Below are 20,786 nucleotides of genomic sequence, written 5' to 3' on the forward strand. Positions count from 1 at the left end.
TGCAGTTTAGTAAGAAAGTAAAAAAATGAATATAATTTAGAAAGTGAAAAAAATAATGTAATTAAGAAAGTGAAAAAAAGATTGTCCGTTTCGATATCAGGAAGCGGAAAAAATATCCGGAAGGGTGGGGGGGGGGTTGTATTTTCGGCCTTGAAGCCGAAAAATGATTTTGGGGTCATGTTTTGGCACCTTTAGCTCCATTTGGCTCTTTTGTTTTTTGTTTTTTTTCCTAATTGTGAAACAAGATTGCCGCCAGCAAAAACAATAGTGATTACATTGAGTACTGAATGTTTTCAAATATGGATAACTACCTGTTTGCGAAAAATATGAATGCGATATTCGTTCTCAACGTACACGAAATCTTATAAAAGTCGACAAATTAAAGGTGAATGCCGAAGAGTCGGTAAACTAAAAAAATACCATTTTTTTTTTTGTATGAAAAGTTTTTTTTTCTTTGAATTAATAAATAATTATTTCTTTTGGTTGTAAGGAACAAAAAACAAATAATGTTTTTCTTTTATGAATTTATACATTTTTCGTAAAAGGTATCTTTTGGTATTTGTTACAATTTTCGACATTTTTTTTTTTATGAACCAAATTCTTTTTCCTCAAAAAAAGTTTTGTTTTTGTAAGCAGCCGACAATGACAGCAAATTTTTGTTTAATGCTTTTTATGCAAAAATTTCTTCAGAATGCAATGACCGTTTCTGGCGACTTCACGATAGCTTCCAGCCTAGAATTATTTAATTATCCCAAGAATAAACACCAGTTTTTTTTTGTTTTTTTTTTTGCAATGGATCTTTTGAAACGCAACAGAATTCTTCCCTTTCTTTTTTTTTCTTCAAATTTGGAGTCGTCTGCTCTCTCACATCTCTTTTAACGATTCGGTTTCTCTTTGGATAAGCTTAATCGGCATTTTCTGGGGAAGTTTGCATTGTCTGCCATGCATTGCAGAGTGAGATTAATGGAAAAACGGGATTGAAAATGTAGTAGTGTAGCAAGATCCCTGGCGATACCAGATGGTCTTGCTTGTCAAATAGAGGAAGAGAAGGTAGGAGAGGGGGGTGTGATATTTGATCAAGAAAAAAAGAAAAATGTCCCTGGGATTTTATCAAGAGAAAGAAAATATAATAGATAATAATTGTTCTTTAGGCGGGTTTAATTTTCATTTTGTACTTATGTGGCGATAAGAAGAGGCAAAAATGTCCATAAGAAATAAAATATTTCAATGGAAAAAAAAAAAAAAAATAAATAAATATGATAATGAGATTCTTGAGTTTGGCAGAAAAACAATACAGGATCGTTTTCTGGTTGAGTTTTGAAAAACAATTCAAATATTATGGAAACAATGACTTGGGTTCAAAATGTCTGCTTTGGTGTCTGGGAGATGTTGTGATTTGGGTCCACCTGTTGTATTTTACTACCAGGCCACCAAGCCAGTGATAAGTAAGTTGGACAGATAAATAAATAAATTGAACCTATGGAGAGATATGGTCACGAAAGAGAAAGAAGAGGTTCACAAGAAAAGAGAAAATGAAAAGAAAATAAGATAATGGAATAGAGAAAAAAAGAGGTTCAAAGGAAAAAAAAAAGAAAAGTAATCTTCAATATGACAGAGGGGGGGAAGAGGCTAGTTTTATAAAAACGATTGGCTTTTTAGAATTAGAGTCTTTTTGCTGGCTGGCATTGGGACGTGCACATCGCCCTTGCCCCGCCTGGGGAGGGGGCGAAACCCTCATAAGAGCTAAGTTGAAAATCTCTTGTTCTTAGCTGGGAAATTAACTAGATGAACTTAAGTTATACAACCTACATCACGAAGCTCGGATCAAAGAACTCGACTTTAAACAAGTGTAAAATGATTTATAAATAATTATTTTGTTTCGTTATATAAAAATGACCCAGAGTTTTTCTTTGTTTCTCGATTGCCGGCTTGAATGAGGATACAGTTTATTTCAGGTATGCTCTGACGTCAGATGATGAAAGAGATAGACTGGATCCAGCATGAAGCCAGGATGACGGCCGAAATCGACAATATTGCCACACAGACTTAGGATCATGCACATTTTGCGTGCCCTGAGCAGCAGAGAGATATTTTCCAGTGACCACTGAGAGTCTGATCACCCTTGAGGAGTCCACCACTAGACAAGTAAGAATGTAGCCCTGCTAGGTTGCATCTATGGTCCTGCGAGCGGGGAGTGATGAACACGGCCAAGAGTACATCACAAGTATGCTCCCGTGAACCAGGTTAGCAACGGATGCGGCCCCAGCCCCAGACAGGAGAGGGTTTTAGTGTTATAGAAGTACCCTACAATTTGCAAACAATTAATCAACCACAGTCATTTATTAAAGAGCAAGCGAGAATAACTCCCGAAATTTTGAAAAATGTGATGCAAGCATTTATGGGGCGTTTACTGAAACTTGTGGCAAGTACAGGACATTAGGTTGAATGACATTAATATTTTTACTATATGGGATGCTTTTTTAGAGGCGGCAAATTTTAAATTGACAACTCTATTTTCTTTAATTACATATTTGACAGCTATCGGTTATTTTAAGTTCAGCTTGGTTTGGCAATTCATCATTAATAGACTGACACCCAAGCAACATTTGCAAATTTGCAAATGATACGATCAATTTACTGAGAGAAACATTTGATGAACGAATAATTTCACGAAATGGACCTATTAACTAGCCACCTCGTTCATGACATTTAACACCATTAGATTATTGTCTTTGGGGATATCTAAAGTCCCTTGTCTACACTGATAAATAAGACACAATAGATCACTTGTAAGACAACATTCGACACATTATTGTCGAAATTCATCCTGATTTAATGTGTAGAGTTTGTGAAAATTAGACCTCTAGATTATGCCATATAAGTGTAAGCTGTGGGGTATATGTTTGAAATTGTATTTTAAATTTGAATTCTAAAAATTAATATTTGAAATAAATCACATATTTGTATAATAAAAATATTTTCCTGTGATTTATTTTAATTTAAAATTCGCCATTTCTAAAGAAACATACATTATATATATATATATATATATATATATATATATATATATATATATATATATATATATATATATATATATTCTTTATACCTACAGACACTAGTGTTTCATGCTTACGAAATCATCAGTGTAAGGAGGGGGTGACTATTCCTGCCGTCCAGAAGATTCAAACCAAGCCACGAAGCTACCTTTTGCTTTATGTGCCAAGCCTCTACCTCAGGGCCATAAAAAAATTTCCCCAGGAATGAAGGAAATTAAGAACTATTAAACGTCGGATTCAAGCAAATACAATGACAATCTGGAGTGTTCACACGGGAAAAGTCGTGAACATTGCATCGATGCTAGTTGACCGCCTTAGTTATAATTCCATTGACAGTGCTCATCCTTAAGTATTCTTAAAGGAGCTTGATAATTATAATTACATAATAATTATTGTTTATACCTGCAGACACTATGTTTCATGCTTCCGCAATCATCGGTGTAGGGATGACAATTCCTGCCGATCATGAGATCAAGCAAAGCCACAAAGCTACCTTTTGCTCTATTTGCCAAACTTCTACTTCAAAACCGCCAAACAATTGCCACCAGAATGAAGGGAATTAAGAACTATTAAACATCAAATTCGGGTGAATATATTAAACAATCTAAAGTGTTCGAACGAGCAAAAGTCGTGAACATTGCATGAACGCTAGTTGATTGCCTTAGTTATTATAATTCCACAGACAGTGCCCATACTCGAATGTTCGTAAAAAGGGCTTTAGAATTATCTCTATATAAATAAAATGAACTCATTTTTTCCCGTCTGATTTTGACCTTAATAGGATTAAAAATCAAGATATTTCATGCAAATATAATATGCACAAACGGCAGAACAATATCTGAGGTGTGTTATAGGCTTATTATTTCTCAAATTCCTCGATAATCTTAGATTTCTATACTTTTTCTGCTGAGAAGTCACGGCCAAAATCGGTTAAGATCAATGGAAGTGGTAAAATATTTTCTCTCTCATAAATTCCTCCTCCCCCTGCCACCACTTAACACCGTTTGGGGATCGTTCACAAGGAACTGTTGAGAAGAGAACACCAGTTTGGCTTCGTAGTTCTTTTATGTGAAGTTATTTAAAATCACTAAACTAAGCTGCAGTGCTCTGTGGCGTAGTGGTTAGCGTGCTGGACAATTCACATTATATTTTCACGTTCGCGCCGACCTACCGTAGTCGGTTTTTTTTTTTTTTTTTTTTTTTTTCCTAAACAACTGGAATGGACTTTTCTTGGTGACCGAACTGTTAACGTTGCAGATGTTTTTTTTTTTTTCACTTTGTTTTCCTACTTTTACTCATGACTCTGGGTTTGATCCTTCCTACTTACCTACCATAACATTTTTTTAAAACTCCCCCCCTCCGTCCCGGAAACAAACACTCGGGCAACGCCGGGTACCCCCGCTAGTAATTAAATAATTATTACTCATTTATTGATAGAAATGTGTGGCAAGTACGGTACATTAGGTTAAATGACAATAATTTTTAAAATACAAGGTGATTGCAATAAGTTTTGCTACCATACAGGCAATTAAAATTGTCGTAGACTCTTGAAAATTCAGTATGTTATTGCTATAAATCTTATGAGATGACTGACCAATTTTCATGATTTCAGGTTCAAACAAACAGCTACAACAGTAATTAGAATATTCCCTACTAAAGCCTGATTGTCACAGCTGGTGCATTTCAATCGGGACGTGAATCAGGAAAAAAGAACGATATGCAATAAAATTCTTTTTTAAACTTGGAAAAAAAAAAATGCTACAGAAACGTATGGAATGCTTCAGATCGCTTTTGGAACTATCTTGCATGAATCTAGCATCAGTTTTTGAGTGGCATAAGGGATTCAAGGAGGGCAGGTAGTTCGTAAAGGATAATTACAGGTGTGGGTTGAGTAAGGAAGTTAGAACATCAGAATCGATTGGCCAAATAAAGAATTTCACGGATAAGGACAGTTGTGTGTTTATAGAGACAATAAGTGCCCAGTTTGATGTCAGTGTGGAAACTGTATACACAATTAATCATGAAACTGAAAATGTGGAAGATTTGCCCACAAAGTTTGTCCCAAGAGTGTTCAGAGAAGATCAAACTATTTGACTAAGATTAGCTGCAAGACAGTTCGTCACCCTCCCTGTGTTGCAGACTTTGTTTGCCATGACTTTTGGTTATTCCTGAAGCTAAATGAAAACATTACAGGCTTATAACATAATTGAGGAGATGACAGAGGCTGTGACGAGGGTCATTGCCACGTTCCTACAAGAAGACTTCCATGGGGGCTTCCAGAAGTTGTTGGAAAGCTACAACAAGTGCATTGCATCCGGGGGAGATTACTTCGAAGGTGTCTAGAGTTTCATGTGTTTACTATCAATAAAAGTACCGATGCGAAAAAGTCTGTAAACTTATTGAAGGCACCTTGTAAAAACATTCATTGTGCATAAATTTGTTATCATCAGAAATGTAGCTTTGATGTTATTAAAATGTGTAAATAGATGACGGCTTTTTGAAAACCCTATATTATATATTTATTTAAGGTTTTTTTAAAATGTTCTCTCGAAAATCAGGCGGCCATTTTATTTTCAATCCCCTGGTCGATTGCGGCTGTAGTGGACGTTGATGGACGGAACGCATTTGATGTGTTTTTCCGGGAGCTTTATATGGGGAAAAATGAGGAATTCCCAGTACCAAAGATCGTTTCGAAACTTGAAGTGCCATTTCCTGACAACCAAAGTGTTTATGACTTTTGGTATGAGGTAAGAGATTGGTTTATTTACTTTTTTAAATTTTTTTTTTATTTTTCTTCAACTTTAAATATGGTATAAAGCCATTGAAGCATAAAGGGCTACTTTGATGAGGTTCATATTTGTAGGGGGGCGGAGTTAACTTTGGTAAGAAGTTTAACAGTAAGATATTTGTTCAGATAACATTTAGATTTCTGCTTGTTGGTATGATTGGGAAACAGAGCTGTAAGGGAATTAAAAATATTTTTTTTTTTACATTTACATCCCAAACAAGGCGCAGTGCGACTTTGATGAAGGAGGCTACTATCAGGGATATAAGTTGCAGGGATACTATATAGGGAGTTGAACAGCAAGATGTCTGTTCACATTACACTTGAACTTCTGCATGTCAGTACAGTTGGGGAAGCAGGAACTCAGAAGGGAATTCTAAAGTCTAGTAGTTTTGGGAAGAAACTATTAGAGCAGAAGGCTTTCTTACATCTAGGGATCGCTACTGTGTAGGTGTGGAACTTTGCTGCTTTTCGGATTTGTCAAGAGTATTTATGTCGAGGGGGTACAAGGGCTTGTAGTTCGTCAGAGCATCCACCATTAAAATACTTGTAAAACAGGCAGAGAGATGCAACATTTCGTCAATGGGACAGAGGTTGAAGCCTAGATGACAGTTCAGGACTTATCAGGTTGGCGACTTTCTTTTGAACCCTGTCCAGGAGTGAGAGATTAGTAGCAGATGCACCAGCCCAAATATGACAACAATACTCCATACATGGGCGAATGGTGGCCTTATAGAGGTACAGGATACTTTCAGGCGTAAGTAACTTTCTAGCATGGTAGAGAGAGCCCACCTTCCTTGCAGTGGCCATGGCAATGCTCTCAATGTATCTGTTCCAACACATTTTCCCGGTGGACTTTAAGCAGAGGAGTTTAAGTGAAGTAGTTTCAGGTAATGTATCTTTAGTTATAGCTATTGGTGGTTGAGAAGGTTTTTTGCAATTATAAAGGAGACAAGCTTAGTCTTGGCAGCATTGAATGTGACCATCCATCAGATTGGAGGTTTTCCTCTAGTGTTTCTGTCATTTCCTTAGATATGTGTTCATTTGTTTCCCCCTTGTGCCTGTTATAGAGCGTGGTGTCATCAGCAAATATACCCATCCCAGAGACAATTTTATCAGGGAAGTCAGTTATGAATATTAGGAATAATAAAGGTCACAGGATAAACCTCTAAGATACACCCGCATTTATATCATATTGTTAGGTGTATGACTGTCGAGGACAACCTGGATTCTTCTTTTATTTAAGAAGGATGTAATTATGTTAAGTATTCGTCTAGTATTCGTATGATCTAATTTTCCTGAGAAGACTATTGTGCCAAACCCTGTCAAAAGCTTTAGATATATCTAGGACTTTAGATATATCTACCCTCCTCTGCTTAGTCCAGTGTATGGTATATACGTTCAGAGGAATTTCAAAGGATAGTAGAAATCTTGGGTTTAATTTTGGCAGCCTCATAACTCCCATTTTCCATTAGTTCTCACATTCCACATGAGCAACGTTTCTGACAAAGGAGGAAGAATTGCTGTTTGCTGTGTCAGAATCTATCCGTTTGACATGTATTGTTGGCTAGTTTTTGACCTTGAAGTAGTATTTGCTTTTTAGCTCCTTACATCAAGTGGCTTCATGCTTTGTCTGGAACGATTTCTATATAAAAAAAAGAGAGAAGCAGTCTGAGGAAAAAAATTATTATAGTAGAAAATCCTTTGTCATTTGGGGACCTCCACAATAAAAGGCAGTCTCTTACTGCCAGTGTGGTTGATTAGGTTAGAGTTAAGGTTAGTCTTGGGACGATTAATCAGAATCAAGAATAGGGAATCAGAAAAATTGGAACTTTTGGGGGTATTGGAATCGGTACCAGAATCCGAAAAAATTGTGCCTATTTTCTGATGCCAAAAACGATTCTTTTGATTGGCTTTTTTTATTTGATTTTGTTTAAAGCCAAACATTCTACTGCTTATAGTAATAATGATCTTTATTGATTTTAAGCGTTCAGTAAAACTAAAATCGATAGATCATCCCCAACAAATGTATTTTGATATTTGAGAAAATATATGCATATTTAACATGTGTATTTATGGTAATAAAATAACAACTCTGTAGTTAAATATTTAGAGATTTATAAAGAATCAGAATCGGTACTTATATTGAATTGGGAATTTAGTACGGAATTGGTAATGGTATCGGAATCAGGAGTAATATTGGAATCGTTCCATTACTAGTATTTACATTAAGCAAGTATATATTTAGTAAGTTCTTTGAAGCAGTACTTATAAGACAGGCACAAGGATGCCATATTGTGATGATGCAACAGGGGATGGAGCTTGGAAGACAATGCGGTAACTATTAAGTTTGAAATTCTATTTTTTACTCTGCTAAACAGAGAGAAGCTAGTAGTTGTTGCAACAACCCAGATGTAGTAAAAATATGTCAAACTCGGGCGAATGGAGACTTTTTTAAACATGAATCACACCAGACAAGGCATGAAGCCACTTAATGCAAGGGACTAAATAATACCACTTCAAGTTCAAAATCTAGCCTACGATAAGAATTATATGAAGAGATTCAGACGTAGAAAACAACAATTCTTCCTCCTTTTTCAGAAACATCGCTCATGGAATGTGAGGACTAAATAAGGAAGTAGAGAGAGTTACAAGACTGTAAACACAAAATTAACTTTCTACTTGCCAATGTTTATAGAGATGTAAGGTTCTGGCAGTAGAGAGAGCCCACCTACTTTGCAGTAAACTTAGCAGCATCTTCTATGTACTTATTCCATTTTATGTTGCCTATTTTTTTACCATTATGATGATGATGATGATGATGATGTGTTGTCTTTGTTTCCTTCCTCTCCTTAGCAAAAGGCCCGTGGACAGTGGAGACCATGGACAGATATGATTAAACTCGGAGACAACAAAGAGAAGAATATCCGTCAAATCTTGGTGCCAACTATTGATACTGCACGCTACAGTTTCTTGCTGGATATTTGCATAGAGCACAACAGGTAGGTCGAAGTTCATATTAACCTGAGGGACCATATGTCACGTTGTCCCCTGTCTTTTTCTGCTCCTCAAATCGAAAAGATGTTGCGGCAAAGATCAAAATCAAAACCGAAGCATTTGTTTTTTATAGAAGGTTACAGTTTATTGCAATTACGTTTTGAATTTTTGAAATGAAGATTGGTTATTTGTATTATTTGGATTTATCAGACTTTCGTTCTCACCTTGAGAGTCGTTTTCATAACGTTTCAGTCGATGTAAACTCCGACTAATTACTCTAACCACTGTGACACGGGTCCTTGCACAAGGAACCCTAGCGCAGTGGTTAGAGTACTTGAAAAAATCAATTGTAAAAGTGATCTTCTTCTGAAGATTGAAAGTTCAATTCTCAGTGTGGGCGACCGAAAAAATACAATTGCAAATTACTATGTACCTCTATCCAGTTATGGCTGACAGAACAAGAACACGATCTTTCGAATTCTTTTTTTTGCCCCCCCCCCGTCACTTTGTTTTTCCTTGATCGGTGGTATAACTCTGCAATTGTTGTCAATGGAAGAATCTGTTAAGTATGCGTGTAATGTGGCCGTTACGCTCGAACCATGTGAAGCACAATGAAGAGGTTCCCTTTTGGGGGAGCTAGGTGTTTCTACATTAATTAATTTTGTGCACAAGTAGTTTTGTACTTGTGGGGAAGCGTTCCATGTCATGCAGGTGTTGTGTAATTTTCAAAATTTCGCCATATATCAACCAGGTTTGACTGACAGTTGTTTACGAAACTCGGTTGTGTCATAACGATCTGAAACCCCAGAATTTGAAAGATCAAACCTAAAAGAACTCGTCATCAAGGCCTACAAAAACTAACAAGGTTCAAGTGTTATGTACATTTCTCTCTCTTTCTCTCTCTCTCTGTGTCTTTCTCTCTCTCTTTCTTTCTGATTTTCACTCTCTTTCTTCTTTGAAAGAGAGGAGAATTGATTTATAATTATGTTGTTTTAAACAGTCAAAGCTTGAATCTTGTGCCCGGCAGACGCATACAGTTTGTGTCGTCCGCGACGAATGTGTCTACAATCACTGATTTAATTATGCTCCTCCAATGTTAAATAAAAGAATTTTATTTTTATAAAAAATGCCTTTGTTCGCTGTCTTATACAAGCATTAAATTTCAGAATGCAATTCCTGCCATTTAATGCAGACGGTAGAAATGTGTCCTGTAACAATGCAACGAAGACTCGACGACCGAGAAGAGACTCATGCCAATTGGTTATATCCAATGCTATATCGACCCGTTGCTGTTTCTGGTTTAGTAGATATAGAACAATTGGGATATCAGGGTCAGTTGGTGGGGGAAGACCAAGTAAAACATGGGAGGAAGTGATAAAGATTGACGGGAGAAAAAGAGAGGGATATATAAAGACCTGACCTAAGATAGTTTGGTTTGGAAGTCAGTTTCTAGAAGAGGTCCAACACGTGACAGCATGTAAAATCAACATTAATCTGACGATGATGATGGTGATTGATTGATTGATTGATTAATTGATTGATTAATTGATTGATCGATCAGTAGCACACTTCAATTACCTCAACACCTCCGCGCAAGAACTGCAAAAACCTAACATTATCATCTCTCCTGACCGGGATATACAGATGACTGGGGCCGCCTGTGAATTTAATATTACCTTGACGCTTCCTCCCTTGGAGGAAGCTGGTTCAACTCACTTAGGGACAAATGCCATACAACAAACAAACAAACAAACAACTCGATTAAAACTTAAATTTTAGTCTTTTAGTGCTGCAAAGAAAACTTTAATTTAATTTTCTCATAAAAAAAATTAAATAAAATTACAACAATTGTTTCATTTTTTTTTGTAAAAACATTTTGGCTAAAAATAAACATACGATGTGCCTTCAATAAGTTTCCAGACTTTTTTCGTATGGGCACTTTTATTGATAGTGTACACACATGAAACTCTAGTCCCCTTCAAAGTAATCTCCTCCAGCTGCAATGCACTTGTGCCGTTCCAACAACTTCTGGAAGGCCCTAGTTTGTGTGAGCATGTCAATAACTCTCATCACAGCCTCCTTCATCTCTTCTGTTGCCTCCTAAAGAAAGTCTCTAAGGTTTTCCTTGAGCTTAGGGAATAACCAAAAATCACGTGGAGCAATGTCTGGACTGTAGGGAGAGTGTGAAACTGTCTTAATGCCCATCTTGGTCAAATAGTCTGTGACAAAGATGGAGTTGTGGACTGATGCATTTGCGCAAATTTTCCGCATCTTCAGTTCCTCTGTATGGTTTCCACACTGACATCAAACAGTGCACTTATATCTCTGTAGACACAGGATGGTCCTTATTCATTAAATTCTTTATTTGGCCAATCAACTCTTGTGTTCTGATTTTATTACTCATCCCACACCTCTCATCATCCCTCACAGACTTTCTGTATTCCCCATCTCTTTTATGCCACTCAAAAACTGATGCTCGATTCATGCAATAAGGTCTTAAAGCAGTCTGAAGTATTCCATACGTTTCTGTGGGATTTTTCCAAGTTTAAAACAGAATTTTATTGCATATCGTTCTTCTAAAGTGTCCTCACGTTCAGATTGCATTTTTGAAATTCACCAGCTGTGACAATCAGGTTTTAGTAGGGTGTATTCCAATTCCTGCCGTAACTGCTCAATTGAACCTTAAATCATAAAAATTGGTCAGTCATGTCATAAGATGTATAGCATAACATAGTGAATGTCTACAACAATTTTAGCAAAAAAAAAAAAAAGTCTGGAAACTTATTGAAGACACCTCGTATAGTGAGTGGTTTTCTTGCTTTAAATGTTGTTACATTACTTTTTCTGTTGGAACACCGTCTCGTTTTGAGTTTGACGCCAGTTCGTTTTTTGTTCGACTTTTTCCTATTAAAAGGTTTTAAAATTGTTGCCGTTGTAACAATCTTCCTCGCCGGATAATTATTTTTCAAACAAACTAAAGCTAAAGGCATTTTGGTACTGTAGAGAAAAGGTATTTTGATATTGAAAGAGAAAATAAAGCACAAAAATGGCTATGTAGAATCAAATATCGATATATCAGATGCGATGCTATTTCGGTGTAAATTATTTATTGGATAAAAAGGTGGAGAAAAAGAATCAATTCTGATTTCTAACTAGAATCATTTTCTTGTGTTATTTATTGGATACTGAAGCAATAAAATATATAAAATGGCTAGATAGAATTAAATATCGATGTGGCAGATGCGATACTATTTGGGGGTAAATTTCAAAATTAAACATGATAACTTTATATATATTGGATGGAAAGATAAAGAAAGATGAACAGAATTAACTCTGATTTCTAACTGGAATCATATTTTTGTGATATTTATTCGAAACTGAAAAAAAAAACAAAAAAACAAAAAAAAAACAAAAAAACAAATGACAGCCAGAATGTTTGATCTAATTTCTGAGTTCTTCCAACGAACAACAAAAAAAAAAAAACTGAAGAAAGAATCGGAAAGGATGAATCTTTTTCTCTTTGATGTTTTTCTCTTGTGTTATCCTTGTATAATCAGTAAATTTCCGGCTGATATTCCATCGATGCCAAAACAAGTGTTTGGCACCATTGCAAGACAAACGGAAAATCCAATACGTATATACTTGACGCTGATTCTGCGCAGCAGACCAGACAAAATCGATAAAATCATCATCATCATCTGCAAAAATCGTGGCCATTATCATGATCAGCATCTTGACCACTATCACAGCAATCTTTATCATTACTGACGTTATCAGCGTTACAGATATCATCCCCAGTCCCCATCATTGCTGTTAGATGCGTAAGTGACTAAACAGTTATGTATTTGATTAGGTGTTTGCAGTTGGGTACACCGGACATGTGAGAGTGACCTTTGGTCTAGAATGTGGCCATTTGACCTCTAAAATGATTTCTCGGTAAAGAAGAAGCGTGTTTGTGTTCTGCAAAAATACCAGAGTAGTTTGCTTGATTGGATAAAATATATAAGGAATTTAGTATACAAGATGGAACGATAAAATTGTCGCACTTGAAAAGACGACATAATTCCATTTCTGTTTGATGAAACTGGTTTTCATTTTTTAGTTGCAGACTATCTACTAGTTGGCCAGTTGTATACAAATCCCAAGAGCGATAGGAGCCTTCTATCATGTCTGAAAGTAACACAATGTTCAACGAGCAAGATCGGAGATACGCCACTGTAAAACTCATTTTCTCTACCGATCCAAGTTATGGCAACAGGACCATTGCCAGCACCCTCAAAATGCAGATCTGGATGGTTCAATGCTTGAGGGCACAGCTCAATGCATCGGACAACTCACAGTTATGGTTTTTGGTGTGGTTTATATAATTTCACTTAGTAATATATATATATATATATATATATATATATATATATATATATATATATATATATATATATACATATATATATATATATATACATATATATATATATATATATATATATATATATATATATTTGTCATTTCATCATAAATATCAGCAATTGAAGATTACATTTTTTGCATCGGAAATTTGGCTAAAATTTTTCCGATTTTGATATTGATTCAGATATCCGATAAAGTTCCATTTTTCCAATTCCAGATTCCCAATTTCGATTCCAATTAATCGCTCCAAACACTAATACATATATATGTATATATATATATATATATATATATATATATATATATATATATATATATATATATATGTATATATATATATATATATATTTATATATATATATATATATATTTATATATATATACATATAAATATATATATATATATATAAATATATATATATATATATAAATTTATATATATATATATATATAAATATATATATATATATATAAATATATATATATATATTTATATATATACATATGTATACTAATTATATATATATATATATATATATTTATATATATATATATATATAAATATATATATATATATATATATATATATAAATACTAATTATATATACATATATATAAATATATATATATATATATTTATATATATGTATATATAATTAGTATTAACAAAAATAGTCCTAATCAGTATTAACATTCTATTAGTATATTACTATTAGTCCTTATTAGTATTAACTATCACTAATATATATATATATATATATATATATATATATAGAGAGAGAGAGAGAGAGAGACACACACACACACAGACACATACACACACACACACACACACACATACACACACACACACACACACACTGCTCAAAAAATTAAAGGAACATTTTTTAATACATTGCAAGAAGGTTTCTTCACCTTGAGAGCATGGAGATTTCAGTAAACAGGTAGTTATTCCAGGGGAGTTGGGCAAGGCCGTAGAAGATCCTTAAACCTGCCGACGGATCAATATCTGTTCCTTTGTGCAAGAAAGAACAGGATGAGTCCTGCCAGAGCCCTACAAAATGACCTTCAGCAGGCCACTAGTGTTAATGTTTCTGACCGAATCATCAAAAACAGGCTCCATGATGGTGGTCTGAGGGTCAAACGTTCTGTAAGGAGCTCTGTGCTCACTACCCAGCACCATAGAGTTCGATTTGCATTTGGCGTAGACCACCAAAACTAGCAACTATATCACTAGTGCTGTATGCTCTTCACCGATGAGAGCAGGTCAATCAGATCACAGGCAACAGGCATGAATGGTATGAAGATGACACAAAGAATGTAATGTTACCTGGAATATCATTTGGCATGACCGGTTTTGGTAGGGGGAGTCAGTGATGGTCTGGGGAGGCATATCCCTGGATGGACACAAAGACCTTTGCAGGTTAGATAATCGCACACTAACTGCTATTAGGTATTGGGATGAAATCCTTGGACCAATTTTGTCAGAGCCTATGCTGGTACAGTGGAACCATGGTTCCTCCTGGTCCACAACAATGGCCAACCTTACATGACTAGTGTATGCAGGCAGTTCCTGGAGAATGAAGGAATTAATACCATTGATTGCCCTTCCTCCACGTTCATCTGACCTAAACTCAATAGAACACCTGTTTTATGTTTAAGTCTATCTGGTACTGTCAAGTTGCTCTTCAGATTGCCCAGGAACTCGGTGCCATAAACCACCAGAATTGGCAACTACACCAATGGTGCCCTGTGCAATTCAATCTGAGCACATGTGACTGAGGTGAAAGCTTCTGGATATGCCGTGGAGAACGTTATGTTGTCTGCAGCATCATTTAGCATGACCGGTTTGGTGAAGGGGTGATGGTCTCAACAGGCATATCCCTGGATGGACGCACAGACATCTCCCTCTCTCTCTCTCTCTCTATATATATATATATATATATATATGTGTGTGTGTGTGTGTGTGTATGTATTACATAATATCAGGAAAAATATCAGTAATGTCAGTTTAAAATCCAAAAACAAATGGGACCAGTCTCTGATCGCCTATGTTGAATTATCTTCAGCCTCCGCTTAAGAGACAGATATGAGCAGAGGCTGAAGAGTGTCTAACATATTCGACCAGACACTGGGACCCTTTTGTTTTTGGATTTGAAACCGATAGTACCAATGTTTTTTTCTGATCTGCTGTAACACATAATATATATCTCATCTGTCTATAACTGGAAGTGGGAACAATCCACTTCCGGTTATAGACAGATGAGATAGATTGGCTGAAGAGAGCTTGATATTGGGACCTAAAACGGTTTCCTAATCTCAGGTTTGGAACCGACTTATCTTATCTAAGCTTCTGAAAATAATATATATATATATATTGTGGCGTAATCTATGACTCGGATTACGTAATTAATTAAAAATCGAAATATTTAATTTCGGGCCAACAAGAAATGTATCGTTTTTTTTAATTTCATTTTCTTATCACCGAGGCAAATGAACGCAGTTTCGAGAGAGAGAGAGAGAGAGAGAGAGAGAGAGAGAGAGAGAGAGAGAGAGAGAGAGAGAGAGAGAGAGAGAGAGAGAGACCTTTTGATACAGGATGGAGACTTTTGGCCAGCCCGCCAAAACGTGTGCACGTGGAAAAGTTTCCACTGCGTCACCCAGCGACAGATGAACGAAGATGTGGATACCCCCCTCCACCAACAGCGAAAGAAACGAAGTAATGCCTGGGAGGAGCTCCATATCAACGGCGAGAGAAAAGAAATAATGTTTGGGAGAACAAGCTGGCGTTGTCAGAATACCAGGTGTTAATTTCTCGAACACAGGAGACGTGATATTTCGAGAATAACCCAAAACATTGGATGGATACGATAAAGGAACACCGCATGCTGTGAACTATTGCCTGAAACGAATAAAATGAAGGCTAAAGTCCACTTTAAAAGTTAAAAGAAAAATAGAAGAGAAAAGAAACATAAAAAAAACCGTGAGTTACCTCTCTCTCATATATTTAAGTCAACGAGTTCATATTGCCATTGTTTCGTTTGGACTGATACATTTTTTTGTTTTGATATATTTCTCGTTGGCATCTTCGAATAGTATACAAAGATACCCCTCCCCATCTTTATAATTTGTTCTTTTTTTATTTTCACTTAATTGCATTATTCCTCCCCTACCATAGTTAGTTCATTGTTTTATAATAAAATTTAATTTCGAAAATATTACAATTGCTTGTCGTGTTTTCCGTTATTTTCATACGCTGTTCGTCGTCTATTGTATATTTCTGGTTTTGAAAGAGTCTCCCCATATTTTTATTACAACGAGGTGTACCGAACGCAGGGCCTACATGTTTTAATGTCCATTGTATTTCATGAATGTCTTATCATCATTATTTTTTTTTATTACGAACTCACGAATGTGTTGTTATTATTGTCATTTTGCATTAATAATAATGGAATTCGTAATAATAATAATAATAATAATAATAATAATAATAATAATAATAATAATAATAATAATATATATATATATATATATATATATATATATATATATATATATATATATATATATATATATATATGCACATAAAGTTATGGGCCTGAGCAAAACCGGGATGAACTGCTAGTATGTATATAAAATAACTTTGTCTGTGTGTGTGTGAAATGTCTCTAACAAACTTCTCTCTGAATATTTGATATATAAGGTATTTGGACCTAGAGAACACTTTCACATTGGTTTTTAGCCGGTAAAAATAGCTCCTAAGTGGTCAATATTGAAACGAAACAGCTGACCTTAGTAGAAATCAATCGATTAACATTTAATCATGCGTATATATATATATATATATATATATATATATATATATATATATATATATATATATATATATATACTTTTAACTTTAATACGCTAAATTTTCAGCCTTTTTATTCACCTTACGATAACTCAGACGGTAATAACGAAGGTTGAAGGAGTAAATAACGACTATAACTGGAGTGCTGAATGTTTTGGTTTCGATTCCAGCTGATGGCAACAAAGTAATTTGTTTTTCTTTTTAACTTTTGAAACCATTGCTATCTATATATCGGGTACAATATAATAATCAATTGAGAATTAGCTCTGCAATAATAAATACAAAATGATGAACTTAAATATAATATTTATGCGTATTTTACAACCAGACAACACCAGGCAGCCTGCTAATACACACACATACACACACACACACACACACACACACACACACACACACACACACATATATATATATATATATATATATATATATATATATATATATATATATATATATATATATGCAGTGCCCCGCAAAAGTTTACAATACACATTTGAAACTGTCATTTTTTGTATTTCTAGCTTCCAAATGGTAATGAAACTTTTTTATAAACATAGAAAATGTAATGAAACTAAGATAGGCACAGTGGGAAAAATTAAAAAAAATAATTTAACACAACGTGAAAAGAAAACTCAATAATTAACAACGCAAAAGTTTCCAACACATTTACAAAATAATATCTAGTATTTTGTAGCATAACAATTATTGTTGATTACAACATGCAGACGTTTTGAGTAATCTCCTACGAACTTCTTACATGTGTCTTGTGTTATTTTATTCCATTCTTCCACACAAATTCTCTCCAATTCTCGCAGATTTGAAGGTTCTCTTCTATGGACCCGTAAGTTCAATTCTCCCCATAAATTATCTATAGGGTTGAGATCGGGAGATTGCCTAGGCCACTTTAAAACATTCACTTTATTTGAATTAAACCAATTTTGTGTGAGTTTTGCAGTGTCTTTTGGATCGTTATCATGTTGAAAGATCCAGTTTGATTTCAATTTGAGCAACTTCACTTTCTTTAAGGTTTCTTTTTCCAAGATACTCCTATAAAGTGCTCCATTCATTTTTCCTTTTATTATTTCCACTTTTCCTACACTTCCTGCATTAAACAACCCAGATCATAATAGATCCTCCTCCAAATTTTACTGTGTGAATGGTGTTTTTTGACTGGTATTCAGTACCTTTTTTCTCCAAACTTTTAGTGTTTTTGGAGTGCCAAACAAGTCAATTTTGGTCTCATCTGACCAAAGCACGTTATGGCAAAAGTCTAGAGGCTTGTTTGCATACTCATTTGCAAAATCAAGCCTAGCACAAACATGTTTTGGCTTAAGAAGGGGAGTTTCCCTTGCTGATCTAGAGAAGATGTCTTTAAGGTGAAGGGTTTTACTAATTGTGTCCTTGCTAACTTTAATTTCACTGTTTTCTAATTCTAGGCGAATCCATAACCTTCCTTGTTAATAACCTTTCAGCACGTTTGGTTATTTTTCGAGGACGACCTAATCTGGCCAAAGGAAGGGTTGATTTGTGAAATTTCCGGTGCCGAATTATTGTTCCAACAGAATTCAGTGAAAACATTCACAGTTGGGATATTGTTCTATATCCCAATCCACTTTGATGAAGACTTACAATTCATTTTCTGAGCTCTTGAACAATCTGTTTATTCTCTCCCATAATGCTTACAATACGGTTATTAGATAAAGAATGACGCAATATTTTTACTAATTGCTTGCTTCGATGTCGTTGTTGTTCACAAGAATGACACGGGAAAACATATAGTAGGTGGTTTACAAGCGTATTAAGGAAAGGTACAAGGATACAGAGAAAGATAAAGAGAATAGGAGTATTTGCAGTCTGTATATATATATATATATATATATATATATATATATATATATATATATATATATATATATATATATATTCCTCTTATTCGTCATGAATTTTAAGTTAAGTCCACTTGATGTTAGCTGTGGTTTTTCTGTAGCCGGATAATTACGCGTGGTCGCGCGTGATTTGAAAGTCTGGGTAGGTTTATCCATAAAAGGCCTTGAGTGAAATTTGAAAATCAAATAAGAGACGTGTTACATTTAACAATTTAAAGCCAAATAACAATTTTTCCAGAGAGAGATATATTTCGGAGATATACACACCTTTAATGGATAAACCTACCCAGACTTTCATATATATATATATATATATATATATATATATATATATATATATATATATATATATATATATATATATATACAGATTGAAAAAGGAGTGTATATCTCCGAAATATATCTCTCTCTTTATAAACATTCGTTTATTTTATAAAGGTTAAAACAAATTTGCGTTGTTATTTGGCTTTAAAGTGTTAAATGTAACACGTCTCTTATTTGATTTTCAAATTTCACTCAATGCCTTTAATGGATAAACCTACCCAGACTACATATATATATATATATATATATATATATATATATATATATATATATATATATATATATGTATATATATATATATACATATATATACATATATATACATATATATGCATACATATATATACATATATACATACATATATACATATATATATGCATACATATATATATACATACATATATATATACATATATATATATGTATATATATACATACATATATATATATACATACATATATATATACATATATACATATATATATACATATATATACATATATATATATATGCATACATATATACATACATATATACATATATATATGCATACATATATATACATATATATATACATACATATATATACATACATATATATATTTACATACATATATATATGCATACATATATATACATACATATATACATATATATATATATATATATATATATATATATATATATATATATATATATATATATATATATGTATGTATATAATCAACAAATAAATAAAATATATTATCCCTGTGTTGCTTTATATTATTGTAGCTTGATAATTAATAGCCAATATTTCCTTTGAGGTTTTAGCTGAATCTATCAATTAAGGTTTTTATAGAACAAGAATTTCGTTTGTTGTTGTTTCTTTTTCAGACCAATATTGTTTGTTGGACCAACCGGGACAGGGAAAAGTGCATACGTCCAGGACAAATGTATGAAAGGAATTTGCAAGGATAAATATTTGCCGACGTTTTTGAATTTCTCTGCACAAACTGGTGCCAACCAAATTCAAGTAAGAACACACTAGCCCCCCCCTCCCCCTATTTAATTTTCATTAACATTCATGTATTCTTTGCAACTTACACTTTACTAGTGCTACCAGATCAGGCTGTCTAAATGGTATCAACCCCCTGACCTAAAATGTACGAAACACCAATGTTATTTTTTTCCTTTTGCAAAACTCAATCTTATTCTGCAAAGCCACAAACAAAAATTTTCCTCTACAAAACAACCAAACCAAACACCATGAATAAATATTTGAAGATGTATAAAGGTTGAAACATAAAAATGACCGGAATATGATTGAATCTGGAAAGACTTGATATGCCGTAAAACAAAACAACCAAACTAAACACTATGAATAAATATTTGAAGATATAAACAACTATAAATATAAAATCGTTTTTCCAAAATTATTGATTCAGCATTAAATAACTTGAAAAGGTTTGATATGCCTGTAAAAAAACA

At 34.1% G+C, this 20,786-nt stretch overlaps 1 protein-coding gene across 3 annotated transcripts in view; it reads left to right on the top strand.

Moving 5' to 3' along the window:
- LOC145260629 (dynein axonemal heavy chain 12-like) overlaps window positions 1-20,786 on the top strand; it is a 572,171-nt gene that overhangs the window by 188,186 nt on the left and 363,199 nt on the right. For all 3 annotated transcript variants that reach the window (XM_080118949.1, XM_080118950.1, XM_080118948.1), the window contains exons 33-35: window positions 5,618-5,806; window positions 8,701-8,846; window positions 20,193-20,331. In XM_080118949.1, the coding sequence (XP_079975075.1) occupies window positions 5,618-5,806; window positions 8,701-8,846; window positions 20,193-20,331 (474 nt within the window). The remainder of the gene's footprint in view (window positions 1-5,617; window positions 5,807-8,700; window positions 8,847-20,192; window positions 20,332-20,786) is intronic.

Source organism: Euprymna scolopes, chromosome 36, assembly GCF_053919585.1.
Source record: "Euprymna scolopes isolate OS-2025 chromosome 36, ASM5391958v1, whole genome shotgun sequence".
In the NCBI taxonomy this organism is placed as follows: domain Eukaryota; kingdom Metazoa; phylum Mollusca; class Cephalopoda; order Sepiida; family Sepiolidae; genus Euprymna; species Euprymna scolopes.